The sequence below is a fragment of the Microtus oregoni genome, unplaced genomic scaffold (genome assembly GCF_018167655.1).
Source record: "Microtus oregoni isolate MIOR12 unplaced genomic scaffold, Mior012 000032F_ref0000030, whole genome shotgun sequence".
NCBI classification, from domain to species: domain Eukaryota; kingdom Metazoa; phylum Chordata; class Mammalia; order Rodentia; family Cricetidae; genus Microtus; species Microtus oregoni.
Window position 1 is genome coordinate 11,598,029 of NW_024543091.1, and position 23,942 is coordinate 11,621,970.

The 23,942-nt window shown below is 46.1% G+C and overlaps 1 protein-coding gene across 2 annotated transcripts in view; it reads left to right on the forward strand.

The window, feature by feature from the left end:
- The first annotated feature begins 2,719 nt into the window (after positions 1-2,719).
- The window catches only part of Tmod2 (tropomodulin 2), a 41,222-nt gene continuing 19,999 nt past the window's right edge, over positions 2,720-23,942 (forward strand). The window contains exons 1-4 of one of the 2 annotated variants that reach the window (XM_041679608.1): positions 2,720-2,858; positions 18,119-18,311; positions 21,050-21,206; positions 23,573-23,695. In XM_041679608.1, coding sequence (XP_041535542.1) covers positions 18,186-18,311; positions 21,050-21,206; positions 23,573-23,695 — 406 coding nt within the window. In that variant the 5' untranslated portion in view covers positions 2,720-2,858; positions 18,119-18,185. Of the gene's footprint in view, positions 2,859-3,167; positions 3,447-18,118; positions 18,312-21,049; positions 21,207-23,572; positions 23,696-23,942 lie in introns of those variants that run through there. The other variant, XM_041679609.1, reaches the window with a different exon arrangement.

A 23,942-nucleotide genomic window follows, 5' to 3' on the forward strand; every position in this document is an offset into this window, starting at 1 on the left:
CTCAAAAAGAAATAATTTTTAACTGTGGTCTAGAAATGCTGGCAGGCTCAAATTAAGTCATAGGTATGGCTGTTGTCCTTCTTAAAAATAAATAGAACAAGGACATTACCTTTGAAGAACTACACAGACTGGAACTGGTACTATCCTGCCATTAATTTATTTTGTTTGTTTGCTTGTTTGGTTTTTTGTTGTTGCCTCTCCCATATTTAAGACTGGCCCTGAATACCTGACTCTCCTCCTCCACCTCCCAAATACTCAAACTAAAGGCATGCACCATCATACCCGCTGTTTGTTTTGTTTTTGTGTGTTTGTTTTGTGGTTGATTTTATTTGTTTTTTGTTGTTTGTTTTTTGAGACAGGGTATCACTATGTAGCCCTGGATTTCTGGGAACTCACTAAGTAGACTAGGCTGACCTTGAACTCATAGATATCCTCCTGCCTCTGCCTCCCAAGAACTGGGATTGAAGTTGTGTACCATCACACCAGGCTGGTATTTTGCTTTTTGAAATAGCATCTCACCCAGGCTGTCTTGTAGTTTACTGTGTAGCCCAAGCCAGCTTAATTTCTCAGCAATCCTCCTATATCAGCTACCAAGTGCTAGAATTATAGAAGTGCACTACTCAGCCCAGCTTCTTATTGTTTGCTTGTTTATTCTGAGACAGGGTCTCTGCAGCCCAGATGACCCTAAACTTACTATGTAGCTGAGGATGACCTTGAACTTGTGATCCTCCTGCTTCTATCTCCCAAACGTTGGGATTATAAGTGCTAGGTGTGCATCACCATGCCTAGTTTATTGACTGCTAATTTTAAAAATAGGAAAGTTCAGGAAGCACCCTGCCTTTTTCATGTGTATATCCACCGACATCTATTTGCTTCTAACCCCCCTGGGACAGACAGAGGTTGACTAGATGTTCTTTTTTCCCTCAGACATCTCTAGTGTGATTGCAACATCTTCCCAGAGCTCACACATGGCTCTCTATCTCGGCTTGGGCTTTAGGATTTTGGGATATCCTAAAATTAGAGTCACACGCTGTGGTGGTCTGTCTCTTGTAGGTTCAGCTGGGAGCTGAACTTGTGTCCTTTGGAAGAGTAGCAATTCTGTTAGGGACTGAGCCATATCTCCAGTCACCCCTGTTTTGAAATGTACAAACGGAAATGCTGCTGTGGCCAGGGGAGGTGGGGAAAAGACGTCCTTAACGACCGGCTAAGCTGGACAAGCCTGAGTCAATTCTCCACTCTCTCGGCCGTGAATGACTCCTCTGGCCATTTCACAGGGCTGTTACAAAGCTAAAGCCCACACGGGAATCAGGAAGTGTGTTTCCACACAAACGTGAGGTTGCTGTTATTATTTTCAGCTGTAGACTTTCCTCTGCAGCATGGGTTTTTTTTTAACCACATGGCTATTGCATACCTCACTCCAGACAGCATTCATTGGCGCTCACTCTCATCCATCCTTTGTCTGCTGTGGATTCCATCAGCCCTGCTGCATTCATCTCTTTAGTTCATGTTCCTACACTACGTTTCTAAACACAAATTCCACCATACAGTGAAATACTGCATGGAGCAACTTGAATAAAAAAAAAAAGCAAAAAACTCAACACGGCTGTAAAGGTCAAGTACTCTGTCAAAGGTCATGCTCAAAGTACCCAACAAGAAGTCAAAAAGAGAGAAACAAAATCTAATTAGAAAAATGCCTCTATTGTGTGTGTGTAGTGGTACATCCCGAGCCTCAGGAAACAAAATCAGGAGGATTATGAGTTCAAGACCAGCTTAGGCTACATAATAAGACCCTGTCTGCCCTGAAAAATAAATCTTTGGAAGTAACTCATATAGTATGTACTTCATAATCAGGGATTCATCTCACCCCTTTCATGCTTCGGAAACAAGAAAACAGTCTATGGTTGCTAAGAACCAGTCAAAGAGAAAAGGACTTTCCAACACATCTTCAGGGGGAAAGGTGAGAAGACTGTGAGATGCACAGTAATAAACTCGGGGAGTTTTTAACGTCTACCCAGTGAGCCACGGGCCAATGAGACGCAGCTATCTCTTGCATTGCACTTTTTGTAGGGCTTTCCGTCCAAAAACCCTCTCTTGCAACCACGATAAAAGAATCCTCATTGTGTATGCTCTTAGCACAGACAGACACGTATGTAGTCATTGACTCCAACATCGTATCTTTAAGCTGTAAACATTTTACAGATGAGGACCTTGAGTATCGAGTCCTGTGCCCAGGGTCGTATCTTGTGAAGCCAGCATGTGAGCATCTCCAACACTCTCAAACCGAAACTTTTATCAAGCTCCCTAAACCTCAGCTAGCTTTCCCCTCCTCTTCCCTAAGCAATTAACCCATTTAGTCCTTTCCACACCCACGCCCAGCCAGTAAATCCTAGGTCAGGCCTGCTCTGTTCCTGAGTCTGGCCCGAAGGCTGCACAGAAAGATGCTCACTTGTCCACAGTCTTGCCAAGCCTCTGCCACCCACCGCGTCAGTGATCCTGAGCATCTCCACAGAGTCTACCCAGCTTCCCCAAGCCCAGGTTCCACCTGCTCCGTTGAGCGCTAGCACATATTGCTCCAGACTCTAGGGCAGGACCCTGCGAGGCCAGTGCGTTGTCGAGAGACCCAGTTGCGGCCCGGGCAGGGGTCCTGCCTCCGCGTGGCCACCGCGCACCGCAGAAACTACGCTTCCCAGGCTGCCCCGGTGCAGCCGCGCACCCCGCGCCGCGCCCGGCCCCCGAGCCGCCTGTTGATCGCAGTTCTAGCCCGGGGCCACGGCGCCGCCCCTGCAGATCCGACCCTCGAGCTGGGGCTCTAAGGCTGCTGGTCAGCACCTTCCGCTTCGGGATGGGCGCAAGAAAGGGTGAGAAACTGGGGCGAGAGGGGCAGCCTGTCTGCAGCGCCCGAATGGAGCTCAGGGGCCGCCGCACCCTGCCTGTCCGCAGGAGGATGCTCCATGGCGTGGCACGCAGCCAAGCGCAGCCCGCAGCAGCTTGCACCCGGGTGGCGGGTGCGTGGGGAGGCGGGGATGGCGCGGGGTGGCCCGGGACGCGTCTGGGTACCGGCTGCACCATGCCCCGCAGCCCCCTCAACACCGCACTCCACACGCAGATGCAGAGAGGGCGCGGTCTCTGGTCGCCCGGGGCTGCGGAGCTGGGGTTTTCCACGTTGGGCTTTGTTTCCCATTTTCTCCTCTCCGGTGAACGTGTGATAAGCTCCTGGAGTCTGGAGCATCTCGCGGCCTCATTTGCACAGGAGCCTGGGAAGGGAGGACTCGGGTTAGCTTCTTTCTTGAGGTTCCCGGAGCTGTCACAGGACTCTTCAGCCATCAAAAAGCCGCCCTTTACAGGTCCCAGAGAATCTTTTTCTTATTCTTTCTGGTCAAAATCATGCTGGTTCGTGCCTTCCCGGGACTTCCTTGCCTTAACCTGTTGACCTGCAAAAAATGAAGGTCGGTTTCAAATAATAATGATAATGATAATAATAATAGGTTTTGGGAATTTTTACTTTAAAATGTCAGAAGGTGGGAGGGAGGAGTGATGCGGCTAAAATGCAAATTACAGTGAAGAAGCCGAGAACGCCACCGCTCCTTCGGCTCCTTTTAAATATCTGATTCATCATGCGCTTGGGAAAGGAGAGAAAAAAAAGAACATCAGGGGAGGTATTATAAAAGCATGGTTTCTGTAGCAGCTCCACCACTGAGGAACTGAGGGATCCTGAGCCAGGATCTTCGCCTCTGCGCTGCGTTCTCCGTGTAAAATGGAGTATTTGGTGAAATGGTTTCTGCACCGCTTTTCTTCTTAGGCATTTGTATCAAGGGACTGAAATGACAAGAGTATTTACAGAAAGCGTGATGGAGACAGAACAAACAGTTTTCATCAAGGAAGCCAGAAGGTTTTCAGGACTTTAGTTAATCCAGGTGGTTTTGGTTTTTGTTTGTTGTTACCCGATTTACTCTATTCTTGTCAGTCTAGCTCAATAAATATCGCAAAGGTTTCGGGGTTTATGTTAAGATAAATTGGGAAGCCACAGTGTGTTGGTTTTGTTTGCTGAAGGCAGTGGGATCAGCTGATAGAGGTCGGTGGCTCCCTAGGGCTGGGCCTGAGACGTCAAATGTGCTCTGCAAGAAGGTGGGGGTGGAGACTCCAGAAAGAATATAGGGTGAGGAAAGAGAGAGTGGTACTGATGGGTTATTGTGTGAAAAATGAATGCACAATAGGAAGGCTGAGAGAGGCACTGTGCAAACACTGACCCCCAACTATCAACTGGTACAAAACCTTTGCGGAAAAGAAGGGTCAGAGCAGGGGTTTCATATTCTTTCAGAGTGTCTTACTCAGGGAGAATGGTGTCTTTACAATGCTGGAATTAGAAAGTTTCCATCATCCCCGCAAAGGTCCAGGCGGTACCCCGGTGAGTCTCCTGCACAGTTTCACCCATGGAGCATTCATGGGTGAATGATGCAAGGGTACAGCTATCACAGATGGCAATACCAGTCACTGTGGATTGGTGTGTGTGGACTTTGACTCCTAGATGAGGAAACGGTCGCTGTCAAAGGTCATTTGGGGGTCAGGACATGGTGGTGCCTTCCTTAATGCCAGCAGGCAGATGTCTGTGACTTTGAGACCAGCTTGACCTACATAGTGAGTTTCAGGCCAGCTTGGGCAACATATAGTGAGACCATGTCTCAATGTTGCATCCAAAATAAAGAAATAAGTACAGATATTTTGTAGATGTTCAAGATACCTGAATACGGACTGTATATTAGACGCCGTGGAATTACTGTTCTTAAGTGCAGTAATAGTTTTGTAGTATATAGGAGATTGTTCTGGTATTTTTTTATTTAAATCTTTTTAAAAATACCTTTACTTATTATTTGGCACAATATACTTGATCCTACCCATCCGTCCTTAACCCCCAATACATCCCCTTCCCACCCTCATGCCTTTGTCAGTGGTTGTGGTAATGGCAATTATGGTGGTCGCTTACTAAATCTAAAGTTGAATGGTCTTGTTGGCTCATTCTGAAGGTCCTGCATTGGTGATTACAGCTGCTGTGAGCTCATGAGCACAACATCTATGTCGTGTCTAGAAGATAGTATTTCCCTGTCCTCCTCCCCATCCGCTGGCTCTCACATTCTTTCCACTCCCTCCTGAATGATGCTCTCTGCGCTTTGAGGTGGTTGATAAAGATGTCCCATTTATGGATGAGCACTCGATAGTCACTTCTTCTCAATACTTTGGTCGTTTAAGAGTCTCTGCATCGGGGGCTGGAGAGATGGCTCAGTGGTTAAAAGCATCGTCTGCTCTTCCAAAGGTCCTGAGTTCAATTCCCAGCAACGACATGGTGGCTCACAACCATCTGTAATGAGGTCTGGTGCCCTCTTCTGGCCTGGAGACATACACGCAAACAGAATATTGTATACATAATAAATAAATAAATAAATAAATAAATAAATAAATAAATATTAAAAAAAAAAAGAGTCTCTGCATCAACTGCTGCCCACTGCTGCAGAATCTTCTCTGGCCAGAGTTGAGAGCAGCACTAATATATGGGCATAGACATATTTTAGAAGACAGCGTGACGGCGTGTCCATTTAGCAAAGCATCAATAGTGGGTTCCCCCCACATAGGGCCTCTAGCCTCCCAAGCCATGGTCTTTTGACCAGGCGTGCATTCCCTCTCCTGTGGAGCAGGCCTCCAATTCAGTCAGAAACTGTTGGTTGTCCCCATCACCTTCCTGTCACCGTTGGGCCAGTAAGCACATCTTGCCTGGCTGGTCGGTATTCAGGGTTCACTGTTTGGGTATCCATTGATGACTCTTCTCCCCTAGCAGCATCGAAAGCACCTTCTGATGAATGCTATGAAAGTTTGGGAGTTTGGAGGTGGAGCACTGTTACATCTATCTGCAGCACACACGGCAGGATGAGAGAAGAGCCTTTTATGGCGGTAGAGCACATTCAGGAGCCTCGCCACAAGACAGTGGTGAGAGCTAGGGAGGCAAGAAGAGTGGGGTACAGCTGGATTTTGCTTCATTCTTTAGTAGGATTGAACTTTTTAAATAAGAAATTGGAGGGGAATTTAAAAACATAAGCAGACACACAGAAAGGGCTGCAGAGGACCGCATGGTTGTTGGCCGCTGTGGTGAGTCGGAGAGAAAGCTCTTAACTTCACATTCCCGACCAAGACACAGATCTTCCCAGAGATGCTGATGGAGTCAGGGAAGAGTCACTTCTTTTGGATCTTCTTAACTACTATTGACCACTTATGTTTAAGAGAAGAATTCCCTCGCTGTAACATAAAGTGCCATCATATCCTTGGTACCCACGGGAAATTTGTCATTGAAAACCATCCCCCCCCCCATCAGAAGATTTGAAGTCCTTTTTATAAAATATCATAGCATCCTCATGCAACCAAATGTATGTTCCCCAGGTATTTAAAGCCTCTTTAAATTGCGTATACCTAACACAGTGTAACTGTATATCTTTCCCTGCTGTTTTTATGGCATGACCAGAAGAAGGTATACACAGTCATACTCTATGCTTTAGTCATAAGCTCAGAGTCTTCCTCAGAAAGCAGTCTACCACTGGCCCCTATATTCAACCCCAATATTTTTTTTAGATAATTTGACATGCAATTGATTAAAGTAGCAGATGTGGAACTCACCGTTATTAGTGGGGCCAACTGTGCTAATAATATCCAACCCTCAGTAAATTCTTACCCTAACTAGGAACTACCATGAAGGACCTCTCCACCCTGGCCATATTGGGGATTAAAGATGCGGCCCACATGCTAGGCAAGCACTCTACCACTGAGCCTTGTTTGTGTTTGTTTTCCATTTGTGGTGGTGGTGATGTTTTTTGTTTGTTTGAGACGGGGTTTGTCTGTGTAGCCCTGGCTGACCTGGAACTCACTCTGTAGACCAGGCTGGCCTCAAACTCAGAGATCCGCCTGCTTCTGCCTCCCAGTGCTGGGATTAAAGGCGTGCGCCACCACACCCAGCCTCACTCTTCCTTACCTCATGCTTTTTTTTTCTTTAACTCAGCCTTTAACTCACGCTCCTTCTGCCTCAGCTTCCTGAGTAGCTGGGTGACTGGCACACTCTACCAAGGTCAGCTGTCTTTTTCCTCTCCACATCGGAGATCCGTGACAGTATGTAAGGCAATTTGAGAAAGAAGATTCTGGCTAGGATTGAATGGTAGTTCATTTTCCCTTCCGCGTCTGAAGTTTGTGACAGTGTGTCAGGAAGTTTGAGAACACAGCAGTATCGAATGATGGGTCTTTCTGCTTTGGGTTGAGAAAATGCTGAGGAAGTAACTGATGTAGCTTCTGACAGAACATAAATAATGGAATTCCCCCCTTCGTCCCTTTGTGTGTCAATTACATGAAACCTTGTGTTAAAGGCTCTATGGATTTATAGGCTATACCTGGGTCAGAGAACGCATGTGCAGAAGACGTCCTACTACAGACTACATAACACAGAATCAACTCTCTTTTTGTTTTTGTTTTTTGAGACAGGGTTTCTCTGTGTAGCTTTGGTGCCTGTTCTGGAACTAGCTTTTGTAGACCAGGCTGGCCTCAACCTCACAGAGATTCACCTGCCTCTGCCTCCCAAGTGCTGGGATTAAGGGCATGTGTCACCACCAACCAACTTCAGAATCAACTCTTAAACCACCAGGTATGATGGCTCATGCTCCTAGTCCTAGCACTAAGGAGGCAGAAATAGGACACTCATCAGAAGTTCCAGGCTAGCGCACGCCTTTAATCCCAGCACTCAGTGGCAGAGGCAGATGGATCTCAGTGAATTTTAGGTCAGTAAGTCTGGTCTACAAGAACCAGTTCTAGGATAGCCTCGTTCACACTGTGAGTTCTAGACTAGTAAAGACTACAGGGTTGAGACCCTGTCTAAATTTAAATAAATAAATAGATACTGCATTTAATCTCTGATATAGACTGCTTTTGTTTCAGATTAATTTTTTTATAGCTAGATCTCGTGTATGTGAAAATAGTCATTTAAAGCATGCACATTTACTTGGATATGTGTCTGTAGTGATGTGTGTGTGTGTGTGTGTGTGTGTGTGTGTGTGTGTGTTTTGTAATTCTCTGAGCTGTCATGTTTCTAAATGTTTAGAATTAATGTTACCAGAAAAAGAAACCTAATCAGATCTAGGAAAGCTGGTTTACTCTTTGTGGTCAGAGCTTTTCATGAGTCACAGTTCTTGGATCTGTAGAATATGGTATACAATGTTTTCCAAGCTATGTGCAAAATATTTATATAATGTATGTACTTCATATACTATATATACCATATATACACACATATATGGACATTTTCAAAAACTAACTAGCATTGACTGGAGCCAACTTTGGGAAATCTACCTTCAATGTATTATTGAGTGGGTGGCCAGAACACCCTTATTAGTAAGTGTGTAAATCATGAGTATTGTCAATTGTGTTTCTTATTACCAGGCAGGTTAGAATTCATATTTCAGTTTCTAGTTCTCATGGATCATTTAACTCCAGTCTATTTTCCTAACCTTAATTTCTTCTGTTCTTCCTAGAAACTCTTCTAATTAATTTTTTATCATCAATAATTTTTATTTTTAGTACACCACAAAGTCAATTACAGTGCGTGGAACATGCCTTTAATCCCAGCATTCAGGAGGCAGAGGCAGGTGACTGTCTGAGTTCGAGACCAGAGTTCCAGGACGGCCAGGGTTACACAGAAAAACCCTGTCTCTAAAACAGCACTGAGTTATATATAGCTTTGAAGACTTTGTGTAAAGGAGAGGCACTGGCTCTTCAATGGGGCTGCAATTGTCTCTACTCCCTCCAAAGCCAGTTTGAATTCTTTGATGTATTTCAGTACATCCATCCTGAGAGCTGTGATTGGTTATTATTTTTGTTCTTATATTTTCAGCCTTCCTGTTTGAGTATCAAGGCTAGCCTATCTGTCAGGTATGGTGGTACATGTGTGTAATCTCAGCACTCAGGAAGCTGATGCAGGAGGATCACAGTGTCAAGGTCTGCCTGGGCTAAATAGCAAGTTCCAGGCCAGCCTCTACATAGTGAGAGCCTGTTTTAACTCTGCCCCTTTCTTTACTGAGAAAGAGACAGTGAGGCAGGTGGGGGAGGAAAGGAAGGAAGGAAGGGAGGGAGGAAGGGAGGGAGGGAGGGAGGGAGGGAGGGAGGAAGGAAGAAGACTGGAAGACTTTCCTATTAATTATTTCTTTCATGTATATTACCAGTTTCCCTGATTCCCTTAGTGGCAACTAGGTTGGCAAAAGGTTGATTCTAGGACTGTGAGTGGCAGGAGTTCCTGGACAAGCTCTACTAAACCTGGACATGACAGTGCCACACAATTGGGGCACAGAACTGAGGAAGAACCAAGAGGCCCCTCATCAGAGTTCTTGGGGGACTCTGGAGTCTCATGAGCATGGCTATCATGTAGGCAATGTGGATGGGAGCAGACAGCACCCTTGTTTATAGACAGCCATTCTAAATTGCAATGCCATTGCACACCACCTGCTTTATGGCTTACCTATCATTCTGAGTCGGTTTGTAAGGAATCCTGAATCAGGTTGCCCATACCACCCACAGGTCATAACAAGGTATAAATCAAAACTTAGCTGATCAGTGCCAAAGAAAAAGAGACAGGTAGATCAAAGACCACAAGAGCAGGCAGAAACCAGGAAAGCAGATGAATCAAAGGGCGAAAACAGGAAACCCATGGTGTCAGGAAGATAGAAGTCTTTCAATTCCCAATGGCAGGATGAGGGACGTACTAAAGTGGCACGAATTCGGGACTGGTGCACACACCTATAATCTCAGTGCTTGGGAGATGAGGCAAGAGTATCAGACATTTAAGGCCAGCAAGAGCTGCATAAGACACTCTCCCCTCCCCTCCCCCAATGATGATGATAGTTGATGTGGGAGTGTCATATATCAATCTGTTGATTTCATTGGTTAAGCAATAAAGAAACTGCTTGGCCCTCATAGGTTAAAACATAGGTGGGTGGAGTAAACAGAACAGAATGCTGGGAGGAAGAGGAAGTGAGCTCAGACTCGACAGCTCTGCTCTCTGGAGCAGATGCCATGCTACCCTCTCCCAGGCACACACAGTGAAGCTCCAACCCAGGATGGAAGTAGGCTAGAATCTCCCTTGTAAGCCACCTCGTGGGCTACACACATAATTAGAAATGGGCTAGTCCAGGTGTGAGAATTAGCCTAGAAGAGGCTAGATAGAAATGGGCCAAGCAGTGTTTAAATGAATACAGTTTGTGTGTTGTTATTTTGGGCATAAGCTAGCAGGCGGCCGGGGTGCTGGGGACGGAGCCCCGCCGCTCCTATTACAACAGATAGTGGTAATGGTGATGATGGTGGTGATGATGATGATGATGATGATGATGATGATGATGATGATAGGGCTGGAGAAATGGCTCAGCAGTCAAGAGCACTTTTTGCTCTTGTAGAGGACCTAGGTTAGATTTCCAGTACCTGCATGTTGAAGGAGCTGCGGGTTGCATTCCTGCCGCCCTGCTCCCAGCCGCCTGGCTAGCTTATGCCCCGAAATAACAACACACAAACCGTATTCATATAAACACTGCCTGGCCCATTAGCTCTAGCTTCTTACTGGCTAATTCGTACATCTTGATTACACATTTCTATTAATGTGTATAGCACCCCAAGGTGCGCTTACCGTGAAGATTCTAGCCTACATCCATCCTGGGTCAGAGTTTCATCACGTCTGCCACAGAGAGCAGAGCTAAGGCGTACGAGCTCACTTCCTCTTCCTCCCAGCATTCTGTTCTGTTTATTCTACCCACCTAAAGGCTGGCCTATCAAATGGGCCAAGGTAGTTTCTTTATTAGCCAATGACCTTCCTCCATCACCTGCATAGCTGCTAACAACTATAACTTCCATTTGCAGAGGATCCAGCACCTTCTGGTGTCCTCAGACACTCTGTGCACACATGGCCCACAAATATACATGCAGGCAGAAATAACCCACACACCAAATAAAAATAAATTAATATTTAAAGTAATAACAACAACAGTAACGCCAGCAGCAGGCAGTTAAAAACCCGAAAGGCCGAAATACAAGGCAAAGAGGTAGAAAGAGGTCTAGAAATAGGGACTGAGCGAGTCACAGTGGTTCACCTCTCTGTAGTCACCAGGACTAACAAAGAAAAGGCTAACCTGGTCCACAGTGAGCTCCAGGCCTTCCAGGGCTACATGGCAAAACCTTGTCTCAGAAGGGAAACGGGGAGGGACACAATATCAAAAGAAATGAGAACTCCTCAGAAGATAGGTTCCCAGAAGATAGAGCCTAACCAAGAGGGGCATGCAACAGAGGGACATAGGATCCACGACGAAATCAGGAGGCAGGAGGTAGCATAGGAAGGCCATAAAACTTCCCTATGAAAGAGCTTCTGCCCCAGCTGGGAAGTCTTGGCTGTTGCTCAGGTGGAAGTCAACATGAGCTTGGAGGCTTGCCACACTGGACAGTGCTAATTCAAGACCCTTGTATGATGCTTCTTGTATTTAATCTTAATGAGGAAAACAAGGGAACAAATACTTCCGAAAGAGAACTGCTCTCTGGCGGATCTCTGTGAATTTGAGGCCAGCCTGGTCTACAAGAGTTAGTTCTCAGGACAACCAGAACTGTTTCATAGAGAGACCCCGTCTCGAAAAACCGAGTGAGAGACAGAGAGACAAAGACAGACAGACAGGCAGACAGAAGAGGACTATTCTCAGGCCAAAAACAAGCGAGAATTGACTGCGAGAGCTTGTATACGCTAGGCACCATACCTCACAATACAGTAATGCCCCAAGTATCACCCACATCTCACGAGATAAATATAGTCATGTGATGCTATCTTGTCAGTGGCGGAGCACATGCATGGCAGGGGTTGTTCTATGAATTACATCACCTGATTCTTCCGACTGTGTATGACATGTAATGTTAGCACAATACAAAATTGCCTGGTGATGCCTTGCTCTGCATTCTGCCCTGCGGTGACGCAATGTGTGGCTGCCACTGTTCTTTGCCTGTTTTGCAGAGGTCAGGTCATGAGGCCCTGGCCTGGTTACCTCCAAGGCTTGCTTTTAGTCTTCTGTGCTTTCAAGTCCATTGCTTTAACCTCTCAGCCTCTACAAGGCCTTCTGTGCTTTCCGAGCGAGGAAAGAACCTTCTTCTGTGGTTTATTGTTATAAAAGGGAACTACTTTCAGGCTGAAAACATCTGACAGTTTCTGTGCTATAAGATTTGAATAGCCTCAGCTGGAAACACTTTGTGAATCTGGTCAGATCAGGTCCTCGCTTCCCTTTCAGCCTGCTCAGTCTCTGCATTGCTGTAATTTTTTACCAGAAAGTTTCCCTCTTTTGTGTTCTGTGTCGTTCATTCTTTGATGGTTATTTCTCAGAAAAAGACAAAGTCTCACGTAGCCCAGGTTGTTCTTCAACTCACTGTATATATGAGTCTAGCCTCTAACTCCTGATCTCCTGGCATCCACTTCTGAATGCTGGGGTTTCAGGCCTGCACCTCCATGCCTGGCTTCTTGACAGTTTAAAACAAAGAAAAAGATTTTGCTGGTCTATCTTCAGATAGCTAGGCTTCAAAACTCGGGCTATAATTTCCACATCTTTATATTTGCCCAGCATCTAGAGATGAATTAAAGACTAGGTCTGGTGGCCCTTGCCTTTAATCCCAGCACGCTGGAGGCAGAGGCAGGAGGATTTCTATGAGTTTGAGGATGGCTTGGTCTACGGAGTGAGTTCCAAAAGCTGGCCAAGGCTTTATGGTGAGAGCCTATCTCATCCCAACCCAGAAAAAAAAAAATAGAGATGGGCCAGTGTGTGCTTTGAGGGGCTTTGATGAACTGATGTTGTTCTGTTTATTAGTTTTAGAAATTATGGTTTGAAGGTTGGAGAGATGGCTCAGTGGATAAGAAAATGTGGTTTGACTCTTGTGTAAATCTCAACTGTGGTGAAATAATGAAGGTATACTAAACAGAAGAAGATTAATATTATTTACTGACTCAGGAATCAGAGAGTAGCATCAGTCTGGGGTTTGGTTTGTCTCTGGGTAGTGACAGTAAAAGGCTGATTCTCCTCTTTTGCAGCATAGTTATTTTAACAAGATAGTGGGAAAAGAAGCACAGAAAACCACGCTCTGAACTTTCCTTCCCAATGCTTGTGTTTCTGGGTAACAGGAAGAGACACTTCCTTCGGCTCGTGGCCACGCCTATTTTCCATTTGCCAACAGACTGTGTTTGCCCACCTGAGCTCCTGGAAGCTTCAGAGGCACACGCTCCCTTCCCTTCCGGTGTGTGCATTGGTATCCTGTTGCATGTTGACTGTTTGCCGTGGGACAGACACCCTGCTGGAGGCGAGTCTGTGGCAGGACTTTGTAAACTTTCCACTGCCTCATCACTCCCGGGGAGGGAAACAAATGCGAACCCAGCAGGGCCTGGGTGGGATACAGAAGGCCAGCCAAGCCCTGGAAAATCAGGAATTGACTTCAGAAGCTATGAGAAGGCTGTGTTCTTCCCTACAGCACACCTGGATTTGTTTTAGGGGTTTGGTTTTGTCTTGAGGTGGAACTCTTACTATGTAGACCAGGCTGGCCTCAAACCTGTGTCAATCCTCCTGCCTCTGTCTCAAAAATAATAAAATAAGAATAAGAATAATAAATAGCTGGTCTTGGTTATATATGCCTATAGTCACAACACTTAGGAGGCTGAAGAAGGATTGGAACAAGTTTGAGGCCAGCCCTAGGCTAAACAGCAAGTTCCAGGCTAGCCTAGGCTACAGAGTGAGACCCTGCCTCGAACAGATAAACAAAATTAAAAACGCCACCATAATAACAGTAACAACTAGGTTCTCCTTGTACCTTCAGGTCAGTGTCACATTCTAAACAGATACAACTTTCCTTTTCCCTCTGGCTCTGAGACCCCCTGGCACCTTGCTATAGAATGTAAAATTTGCTGGCATGCACTTGCACTATTGGTGGTTAAGTTATTATTGAATCCTCTTTCCCTTGTGAATTATAGGGCCCAAAGGACCATCTGTTTTGTCCACTGCTGTGTCTCAGCGGTTATTGGGAAAGGTAGGCTTTCAGTGGACATTTGTTGAATGATATTACAAGCCTGAGCTGGAGAACCCAAGAGCAACAAGAATAAGAATGCAGTCCCTGTTTTCCGGGGGCGGGGTGGTACCTGGAGAGAGAACTGTATAGTAACGTACATGTATGTATAGTAACCTGCATGAAAGACAACGGGTGATGAATGTTAAATGGCTAAGTCAGAGCCCACGCCTCACTGACTCTACCAGACTCATCTTCCAGTCTCAATGTAGACAAAGCAAACTGAAGGAGAAGAGCGATTTCTGTGGGCTTAGGTGATCTCAGCAGGCTCCAGGAGGGGTGGGGGTGGTGGGAAAATAACTGCAGTGGAAAGATCTCTGGACCCATGGCCACCTCGCTACTCTGAGCTCATTTCCTCCATTTGACATCAGTATTTATTGCATGTCTACTGTGGGTCAGGATCTGTGCTGGGAGCCAAGATTTTATTGATAAATAAAAGTTAGATAGTCCCCGCCCTCACTGAGATTAGCAAGTCATTGTGCCTGAGCCAAGCTGCAGTCGAAGGAGCACATAGGGGGAGCACGGGACCCAGATTTTGATTCAGGGTCTGATCTGTTGGAAGAGGTGAAGGTCACATTGAGACTCGGGACGAGTCTGGCAGAGTCAGCAAGGGTGGGCTTTGAGTTACCCATTTAACCTTCATCACCGGTTACCTTCTGAGTGCTTTGAGCAAAGGGAACATAAGTGATCCAGGAATTGGAAGTGGTCCAGGAGGACATGAGGAAGGCAGTGGGGAAGAGGAGGATGGAACTACAGAGGCCAGAGTGTGAATTTGAACTTTGTCCTTGGGGCAATGAGAAGCCACTGGGGGATTTTAAAGGACTAAAAAGTTAGTGAAAAAAATCACTTTGACCACTATATGTAGAATGATCAGAAGGACAAGGGCTGGGCTTCTCCTCGTCGTCCAGTAAGGATAGGATTTGGTGATTAGTGGGTAGAAAGGAGGCAAAGGAAAACCATCAAGCATGACACCCTGGTTTCTAAACAACTTCTTGAAATCCTAGAGGAGGAGTAGCAGATAAGAGCTCTTCTGACATTTAAGGGTCTGAAGGAAGGTTTTAAGATTCTAGCCAAGGGAGGATTTTGGTTAGATAACTCAGATCTGGTCCTCAGGGACAAAAGTTAGGATACTGATACAGATTTTTAGAGTTAACAGAATATAGATAACAATTAAATTTTCAAATTTAATAAAGAAAAAATAGAAATACGAAAATTTCAAAGTAAGTAAGCACCCTTGGTGAGGGATGAGAAAATCATTTCTAAGATAAGACTTTGAAGAACAGCAGTATTTAAGGCAGAGGAAGAGGAACTGTGAAAAGAAACCAAAGATTGAGGGGAGAAACACAAGAGCCGGGCTGAGTGGCCAAAGGCCGCCCTCACGCTGAAGGCCTGAGGTCCTGCAGAGCTTGGGATCTTCGCCAGGCCTCAGGAACAGAGCACAAAGAGAAAGGAGCATTCCAAGCAATGGTGCCACATCTGCCAGCTTCCCGACAAGAAACAGAGGGTGGTCTCAGACCGAATTACTTGAGACCGATTCAATAAAGAGGCCCTTTGCAAGGATGTAGGAAGCTTTGGAGAAACAGCAAGGGAGAAATCTGGCAAGAGTCATAACAGAGACCCTTTACCACCCCAATGGCCTGTGGGGTGGCATGGGCTTCTGAAACACCCTCTCTACACCCGCCCTCTTCCCATGCCTCTGTGTCCTCTGCTTTGCCTCTGGTTGCCTCCTGTTGGCCAAACAGAAGCCAGAAAGGACAGGAGCCCAGGTGCAGCCTAAGGAGACAGAATTCCTAGGGCCCAGAGCAGAGTGGAGAGCAGAACTGGAAGGATGAATGGACTATTCTAGAACAGTTATCCTGGAGATGAGAGTGTTTGGGGAGAGTAAGTATTAGTGTCTGTATTGTTGCTGTGACAAAGAGCATATTCAGTTGCTTAGAAATGACTGTGTTGCCGCCACAGAAGTTAGAGACCCAAATGATCTCATTGGTGTCAGCCAGACTTTGCTGCTCTCTAAAGGCTGCAGGGGAAAAGTCCTAATCTTTTCCAGCTTTTGGAGACCCCAGATTCCTCTTCTCATGGCCTTTCCTGCATCTTCAAAGTCAGAAATCACGATGTTCTGACCGTCTGTCCCTGCCATGGCCACTTGCCTTCGTCTTCCGTCGCCTTAGTACGTTGGAGTAATCTGTGCCTGCTCAGACAGTTCAGAATGCTTTCCCTATGCTAGGTCCTTAATTCAGGGGCTGGTAAGATCCAGGTCCCTTAGCGTAGCCTGTAAAGAAGCCCTTCACGGATGTCCCAACTTCCCACTCCACACACAGTCCTCCTCCTAACCACCCCAACTCTGCATGAACTTTCCTCTCCCATGTCTCTGCTTATGCTTTCTCTATCCTAGATGGCCCTTGCGCATCCATGTCCTCCTTAGGCCTCTTCCTTCAAGGGTCAATGACGATCTCTTTTTTGGGTGACTCTCAAACCTCCCCCCCCCCAGTATTTTTTGACCTACTTCAGACATTACCGTAACACTTACCACATTCTGACTGTGTGGCTGTCTCGCTGAGCTATGATCTTCCTGGGGCACTTCTCTAGCCCTGCCCTCAGTAATAGCAGGTACATAGCTACACTCACTGTCTTGGAGGGGCAGACTGGATGGAATGCAGCGTTGTCTCACTAGAGAAGGTCCGAAGAATTTTCTGCAAGGAACTGAGTAAAACATGCTTTTGATGTGATAGTTTAAGAATGAGGCATTTCAGAGGGCTGCGGGGGCTAAGAGAGAATGTTTGGGGTGGTATGAAGAAAGAAAAATTAGGGAGAATGACTACAGAAACTATAACAACCAAGATAAAAAGAGGGCATGAAGCTGGGAGGAAATTAGGGTACCGGGCACTAGAAAGCACTGGAGGACTGTAGTAGTGGACAGATGCCATCAAAAGACATCATTTAAAAGGGGGGACTTTCAAATAATAATAAAAAAAATACTATTAAAGTACTCTCAAAGATATCATTTGGTGGCGCACGCCTTTAATCCCAGCACTCGGGAGGCAGAGGCAGGCGGGTCTCTGTGAGTTCGAGACCAGCCTGGTCTACAAGAGCTAGTTCCAGGACAGGCTCCAAAGCTACAGAGAAACCCTGTCTCGAAAAAACCAAAAAAAAAAAAAAGTTAATGAAGAAGGAAAAAGAGGAGAGAGAGAGAGAGAGAGAGAGAGAGAGAGAGAGAGAGAGAGAGAAACGAACTACTCTCAACTGTGGCCAGGGCTTGAGAACGTCTCTTGGTTTCACTGCACGGGACAATGTGTCCTCACACCGGTCCTCTGAACTCTTCCCTGAATGGATCCCATTCTGTGTCCTTCACAGCACTCTCTACCCTGAAAGGGCACAAGTGTGCTGCTTACAACCACCATACAATTAGTCATTGTTCTTCCCTGGTTTTCAATGGAAAGCGGGGAGAGGCCTCGTAGTAGAATGGAAAAGCACTCACTGCTCTGGGAGCCAGAAGCCAGCACACATCCCATTGCTGTCACCTCCAGCTCAGTCACAGTCTGTAAAATCCATCGAATGGTGGTATCTTTTTTTTTAAAAGATGTATTTATTTATTATGTATAGTGTTCTGCCTGCATGTATGCCCGTAGGCCAGAAGAGGGCACCAGATCTCATTACTGATGGTTGTAAGCCACCATATGGTTACTGGGAATTAAACTCAGGACCTCTGAAAGAGCAGTCAGAGCTGTTAGCCTCTGAGCCACCTCCCAGCCCCCCAATGGTGGTATCTTGCAGGCTTCCTTACGGGGCTACCCTAAAGGGAAAAACATAGTTGAAATAATGCTGTGTGTTAAAATACCGCGGGCTGTGCCCTGCTCTGGATTTGAAGGCAATGCTGCCTTCCAGATGAATTGTCTTTGCAGTAGAATCCATGACCAGTGTAGCACAATCCATTACTTATCTTGCAGTTTACAGCAAGGAGATGACCGTGTTGCTCTTTTAACAGTGGTAGTGTGAAGTCCCGGGAAGCTGGCTCACTTCCAAGTGCACGAGAAAGGTGGACCTGCGAAGCCATGGCGCTCCCCTTTCAGAAGGAGCTGGAGAAATACAAGAACATCGATGAGGATGAGCTTCTTGGCAAGCTCTCAGAGGAGGAGCTGAAACAGTTGGAAAATGTTCTGGATGACCTAGATCCCGAGGTTGGTGGCATGGAACTGGAGTGGGGCGCTTAAGAGAGCATGGGAAAAAGGGGGCAGGCGCTCCTTCAGCCATCTCCGAAGTGCCTGCAGCCCCCCTGTAGAATTCTGGGTTCTTCCCCATTGCTGCTGATGCTCTTTTACAGGTTCAGGGCCAGGGTCACTACAGTGAGAAATGACAGGTGTGTTTCTCAAAAATTAGTTCATAGAGGTTGAAAAGTGTTTCCCATTGGGAAAGAACAGTCTGATTTAGTGTAGGACTAAACTGAGTATTTTCCAAGTGTCAGATCCTTTGCTGGGCCCAAGAGTCCTTGGGGGAACTGGTATTAAATCCTTATCATAATTGGAAGGCACATGTACAAGGGTGACCCACACAGATCCCACACTGGTAAATGTCCCAGGTGCTGTTGAAAACACCTCTGTAGTGTAGTTTCCTTTGCTTTTATTTTTTAATCATTGTTTTAGTTTTGTGAGATAGGGTCTCATGTAGTCCAGGCTGTCCTGGAATATTGTATATTATATAGCTGAGGATGACCTTACACCTCTGATCTTCCTGCCTCCACCTCCCATGTGCTGGGATTACAGACATTTCAGCCTGTTAGGGCTTTAACCCAGAGATTTATGAAAGTGAAGCAAACTCTCCACCACCTAAACTACAGCCCCAGACTCTTTTGTTTGTTGACACTGGGTCTTGTAGCCTAGGTGGGCTGCAAACTCACTGCTTAGCTGAGGATGACCTGAATCCCCGCTGTCTTTATCTCCCAACTTCACAAGTGTTAGAATTACAGGCATGAGCCACCATACTAGTCAAACTTGTTTTTGGTTTTGGTTTTTTTGTTTTGTTTTGTTTTGTTTATTTGTTTTGGTTTTTTGAAACAGGGTTTCTCTGTAGCTTTGAGGCCTGTCCTGGAACTAGCTCTTGTCGACCAGGTTAGCCTCGAACGCACAGAGATCTGCCTAGTACTGGGATTAAAGGCGAGCACTATCATCACCCAGCCCAGACTTTTGTTTTTAAAGGCAGATCTCACTATGTGGTCTTGTCTGGCCTGAAACTCACTATGTAGCCCAGGCTAGTCTCAAACTCATAGAGATTTACCCTCCTCTGCCTCTAAAGTGCTGGGATTAAATATATGTAATGCTACAACCAGCCCAGAATTAATATTTATTTATTTATTTATTTATTTATTAATGTATTTATTTATTTAGTGTGTGTGTGTGTGTGTGTAAGATGGAGTCTCACTGTGTAGCTAAGGCTGGCCTGGAACATGGTATGTAGCCTAAGCTGCCCTCCTATGTGTTGACTATAAGCCTGCAATACCATGCCTGACTTTATATCATATTTTTCTCTTCTTGCTTTTTTTGAGGCAGGGTCTCCAATAGCAGGGGCAGGCCTCATAATCATTATGTATGCAGGAATAACCTTGAATTTCTGATTATTCTCCCTCCACCTCCAAAGTACTGGGATTGCATGTGCTACCACAACTGGTATTATTTTGTTCAAATACACAAATAACTTGAAATTCTTTGACAGTGTGTAGATGATTATCCTCATAACATCAAGTGAATTTGGGGAGGTTTTTAATATTTTTATCAGTTCTTAAAAAGCTCAATATCTTGTTATAGTGTTTCTTTAGCAAGTATTTTCTTCAGCCCTGATGACATTATCTTAAACTTAAAATTGGAGGCATCCAAAATAGTGACTTAACTGTAAATATGTAAGTAAATAAAGCTATTTATCTGACATCCTGCTGTACCAGGTACTTTGAACATTTAATTTTTTTGTTTAAGTATAATATTTTTATACATATAAGGAAGGAACTTGGGGCTTAATCATAGCAGGTGTTCATAATGCCACATGTCTATCATCCCAGCACTTGGGAGGCTGAGGAAGATTGTGAATTTGGGTCAAGCCTGAGCAACATAGTCAGCATGGGCTACAAAGTGAGATCTTGACTTAAAAATCGAAAGTAAAGCCAGGTATAGTGACATGCTCCTTTAATCCCAATACTTGGGAGGTAGAGGCACACGTATCTCTCGGCATTCAAAGCTAGCCTGGTCTACATAGTGAGTTCCAGGACAGCCAATGCTATGTGGTGAGACTTTATCGGGCAAAAAAAGAAAAAAGAAAAACAAAAAACTTAGAACAAAAGCTGAGCATGTTGATACATGTTCTTCATCCCAGCACTCAGGAGGCAGAGGCAGGGGGATCAGGAGTCAAGGCCAGCCTCAGTTACATAGTGAGTTTGAGGCCAACCAGGGCTACATGAGACTGTGTCTCAGAAAGACAAGTAAATGAATCTTACTCGGGCAAATATCGACATACACCATAGTATTTCCTTACCTCTCAGCTATGTCTGGAGGAAACAGTTTAGAAGTGAGTGAGTGTAGTTATCCAGACTCCTGACTTAGGAGCTCTTGTGTGCATACCTGACCAAACCTAATCGTGATGGACACAAAAAGACCTTCTCCCTCCACATTCTAGAAGACAGCTGCAGAAGGTCAGAAGGTCCAGAGGCTGCTGCCCCTGTCACTATGTCCCTTGAGCTGGTTGGGTTTCCTCCCTTTGCAAAGGAGGTCAGAATAACACATCCCTAGAACCATCCTAGAGACCCCAGCCCTCAGCCAGTATACGTGCGCCCCACCACCACCACTTTTCCACGTACAGCAAGTCCAAAAGAGTAAAGAAATAGCAAACTCGGTCCAGCACGTGTCTTCCCTTCATCTCGTATCTGTCTTGTCAGAGTGCGATGCTACCGGCTGGATTCCGACAGAAAGACCAGACCCAGAAAGCAGCCACTGGCCCATTTGACCGAGAGCACCTCCTCATGTACTTGGAGAAGGAGGCGCTGGAGCAGAAGGACAGGGAGGACTTTGTGCCCTTCACAGGAGAAAAGAAAGGTAAGGGCCGCAGACTGCACCTCTTGGGACAAGGTGCCCTTAACATATTATAGGGCATCAACCAAAGGAGCTGACCTGGGAAGAGGAAATAAGCCTACGGACTACACATGGGATTGCAGAGGACTGTGGCTGGTAGATGCAGCACCCAGAGTGAACCCTAAGGTAGATCACAGCTCACGGGTGATGACGGTGGGGCTTTATGGGTTCATTGGTTGTCACACATGCGCCCACTATAGTGTGGGATGTTAGTGGGGAGGTCAGTGTGGGGGAGTGATATATGAGAATTTTCTGATTAATTTGGATATGAACCTAAAGCACTTCTCGAAATTAAAGTTTATTAGTTTAAAAGGAAAAAAGAAAGCATGGCCGGATATGTGATGAATTAAATGAATACATGGGATGTAATGGTTCTGAAACTAATTTTGTCACAAAAAAAAAATTTTTCAAAGTCTCAAGACAAAGCTTTGAAAATGTAAAGCGGCACCCTACCCGAAATAGATGCACAGGCAATGGTGTGTTTCCCTCAGCCTTTTGGGTCTCAGCTGCGGGCATCTCGGCAAGGCCTTTCTGCTCTGTCTAGAGAGCTTCTAGCCTGACTCCCTAACTTCATGCTGTGATGACAAGCCCGTCTGTCATCCATTCATCTTGCATTTGCTATCCCCAGTACAGAACTCTATGGCAGACCCTGGACCCACAGGTATATAAGACTTTGTTCTGCCCTCAAATGCTTGTCATCTAGTAAAAGAAACAGCGAGATGTAACTGGGATGGCTGTGAGGAGCAAGCCCATGCTAGAACCTCTCCCCCTCTTCCCTCTTCTCTCCTCCTCTCTTTCCCTCCCCTTCCCTCCATTCCCTTACTTTCCCTTTCCTGTTCCCCCTTGTCCCTTCCCTCCCCACCTCTCCTGCCTAAATAGCCTGTTAATTCCTTCTGTTCCGGACTTCATCTCCCTCCAATGCTGGAATTTCAGGCATGCTTCCTACACAATGTCCCAACTTCCTGCTGCAACCTCAGCATGGGTCTAGCCTCCACTAGCTCTTGGCTACAGTTCTCCTTTCCTTGCTGAGTCTCAGCCTGTGTCATTGCTCATGTTCCCAGATTTGTCCCACTCAAGGTAATTTTCTCATCTGCTCTTTTCTCTGACCCATATCCCCATTATGTTTTAAAAAACCATGAAGCTCTCAGCTTAAATGCTAGGGTCTCAGATTCCCCAGAGCCCTCTCTGTATTCACCCCTCTTGCTGACCATGGCCCCTGGGCGTTGCTTCCGCAGCTCTGTGACCATGTTCATCACTTTGCTGTGTACTTTGGCTGTTGTGTGGTCTCTGTATCAGTTTGAGAACACGCAGTAGAGCCGGGTGACCTGGTGGCGGTACTCCTTCCTCTGAGCTCCGGTGAAGGGCAGCGGTCTTTAAGCCTGTACTCGGTGGCAAGGAAAACAGAGCACTGAGCACGAGCCATCCCTGTCGCCCCTCTGTGCTGTACACATCTGATGATACTGAGAAGGCAATTAAGAACGTAGAGCTGATCAGTGGGTTACTATGGAGTATGAGATGTTTCTATGGTAACACAGTTGCTGTTGGACTTACCAGATGGTGACAAGCTTAAACTAAAAAAAAAAAAAAACCTTCAGTAAAATCCCATCGTATGTTAGATAATGACAGAATACTAAGGGGAATGCTTTTGTCATTTCTTCTCTGAGGAGAGGAGTGGCTTTGGCAAATTACCCCCGGATCCAGGTTCATCTGGAGGAGGCTTGTGACGAAAGAAGGCTAGAGCATTCTGAGTTTAAAAGATACAACACGGCCGCACCCTGTAGCTTGGGAGATGGCTAGTGGAGCAGTGACTGTCCTGCTCTGACAAAAGCACGTAAGGAATGATGGGTCTGTTTAGACTCACAGCTCCAGAGTGCAGCCCACTGTGGCAGGGAGGGCAGGACAGCAGAAGCCCAAGACGGAGGCAGGCTCGCTTCACATCCACGGGCCGGAGTCCGAGAGACGATGCTAGCGCTCAGTGTGAATTCTCCTTTTCCAGGATCGCAGCCTATGGACTGGAGCCACCCACATCCAGGGTGGGTCTCCCCTATTAGCCCAGTCTAGAAACTCCCTCGTAAACATGCCCGGAGCCTTGCCTTCCCTAGACCCTGTCAAGTTGACGGTACTATCGCCATTAGAAAGAAGCTTGATTGCTGAAACGAGTGTAGCCCAGGGGAGCCCAGTGAGGTAAGAAGCAGGACCAGGGACCTCAAAGGATAAAACAGCTCAGTGATTCGTGTCTTTCATGACAGCGGTGCGTCTTCTGTTCAGTCTGGCGCCTTACCCATAAGGCAGTGTAGCACGGTCATCTTTGTTTTCATTCTGATTTAAAGGGAGAGTGTTTGTCCCCAAAGAAAAGCCTGTAGAAGCTCCGAAAGAAGAAAAAGTGACTCTGGACCCAGAGCTGGAAGAAGCCTTGGCCAGCGCCTCTGACACTGAACTCTACGATCTTGCAGGTTAGTTCTCTGGCCGGCTGGTGATCTTCAGGCTTGCACTCACTCCCCTGGTGCAAACCTCAGAGCTTCTGGTAGCCAGTGAGTAGGGTGCTGCCAGGGTAGCAGCAGCCAATTTTATTGAGACTGGATCCTGTGGCTGAGCGAGCCATGTTTTAACCCATTCTGTTGTTCAGATGGTGCCCATCCTACAAAACTCCTGTGAAAATAGAAAGAGAACAGATATGGAATAATATTGAGAGCTTAAAAG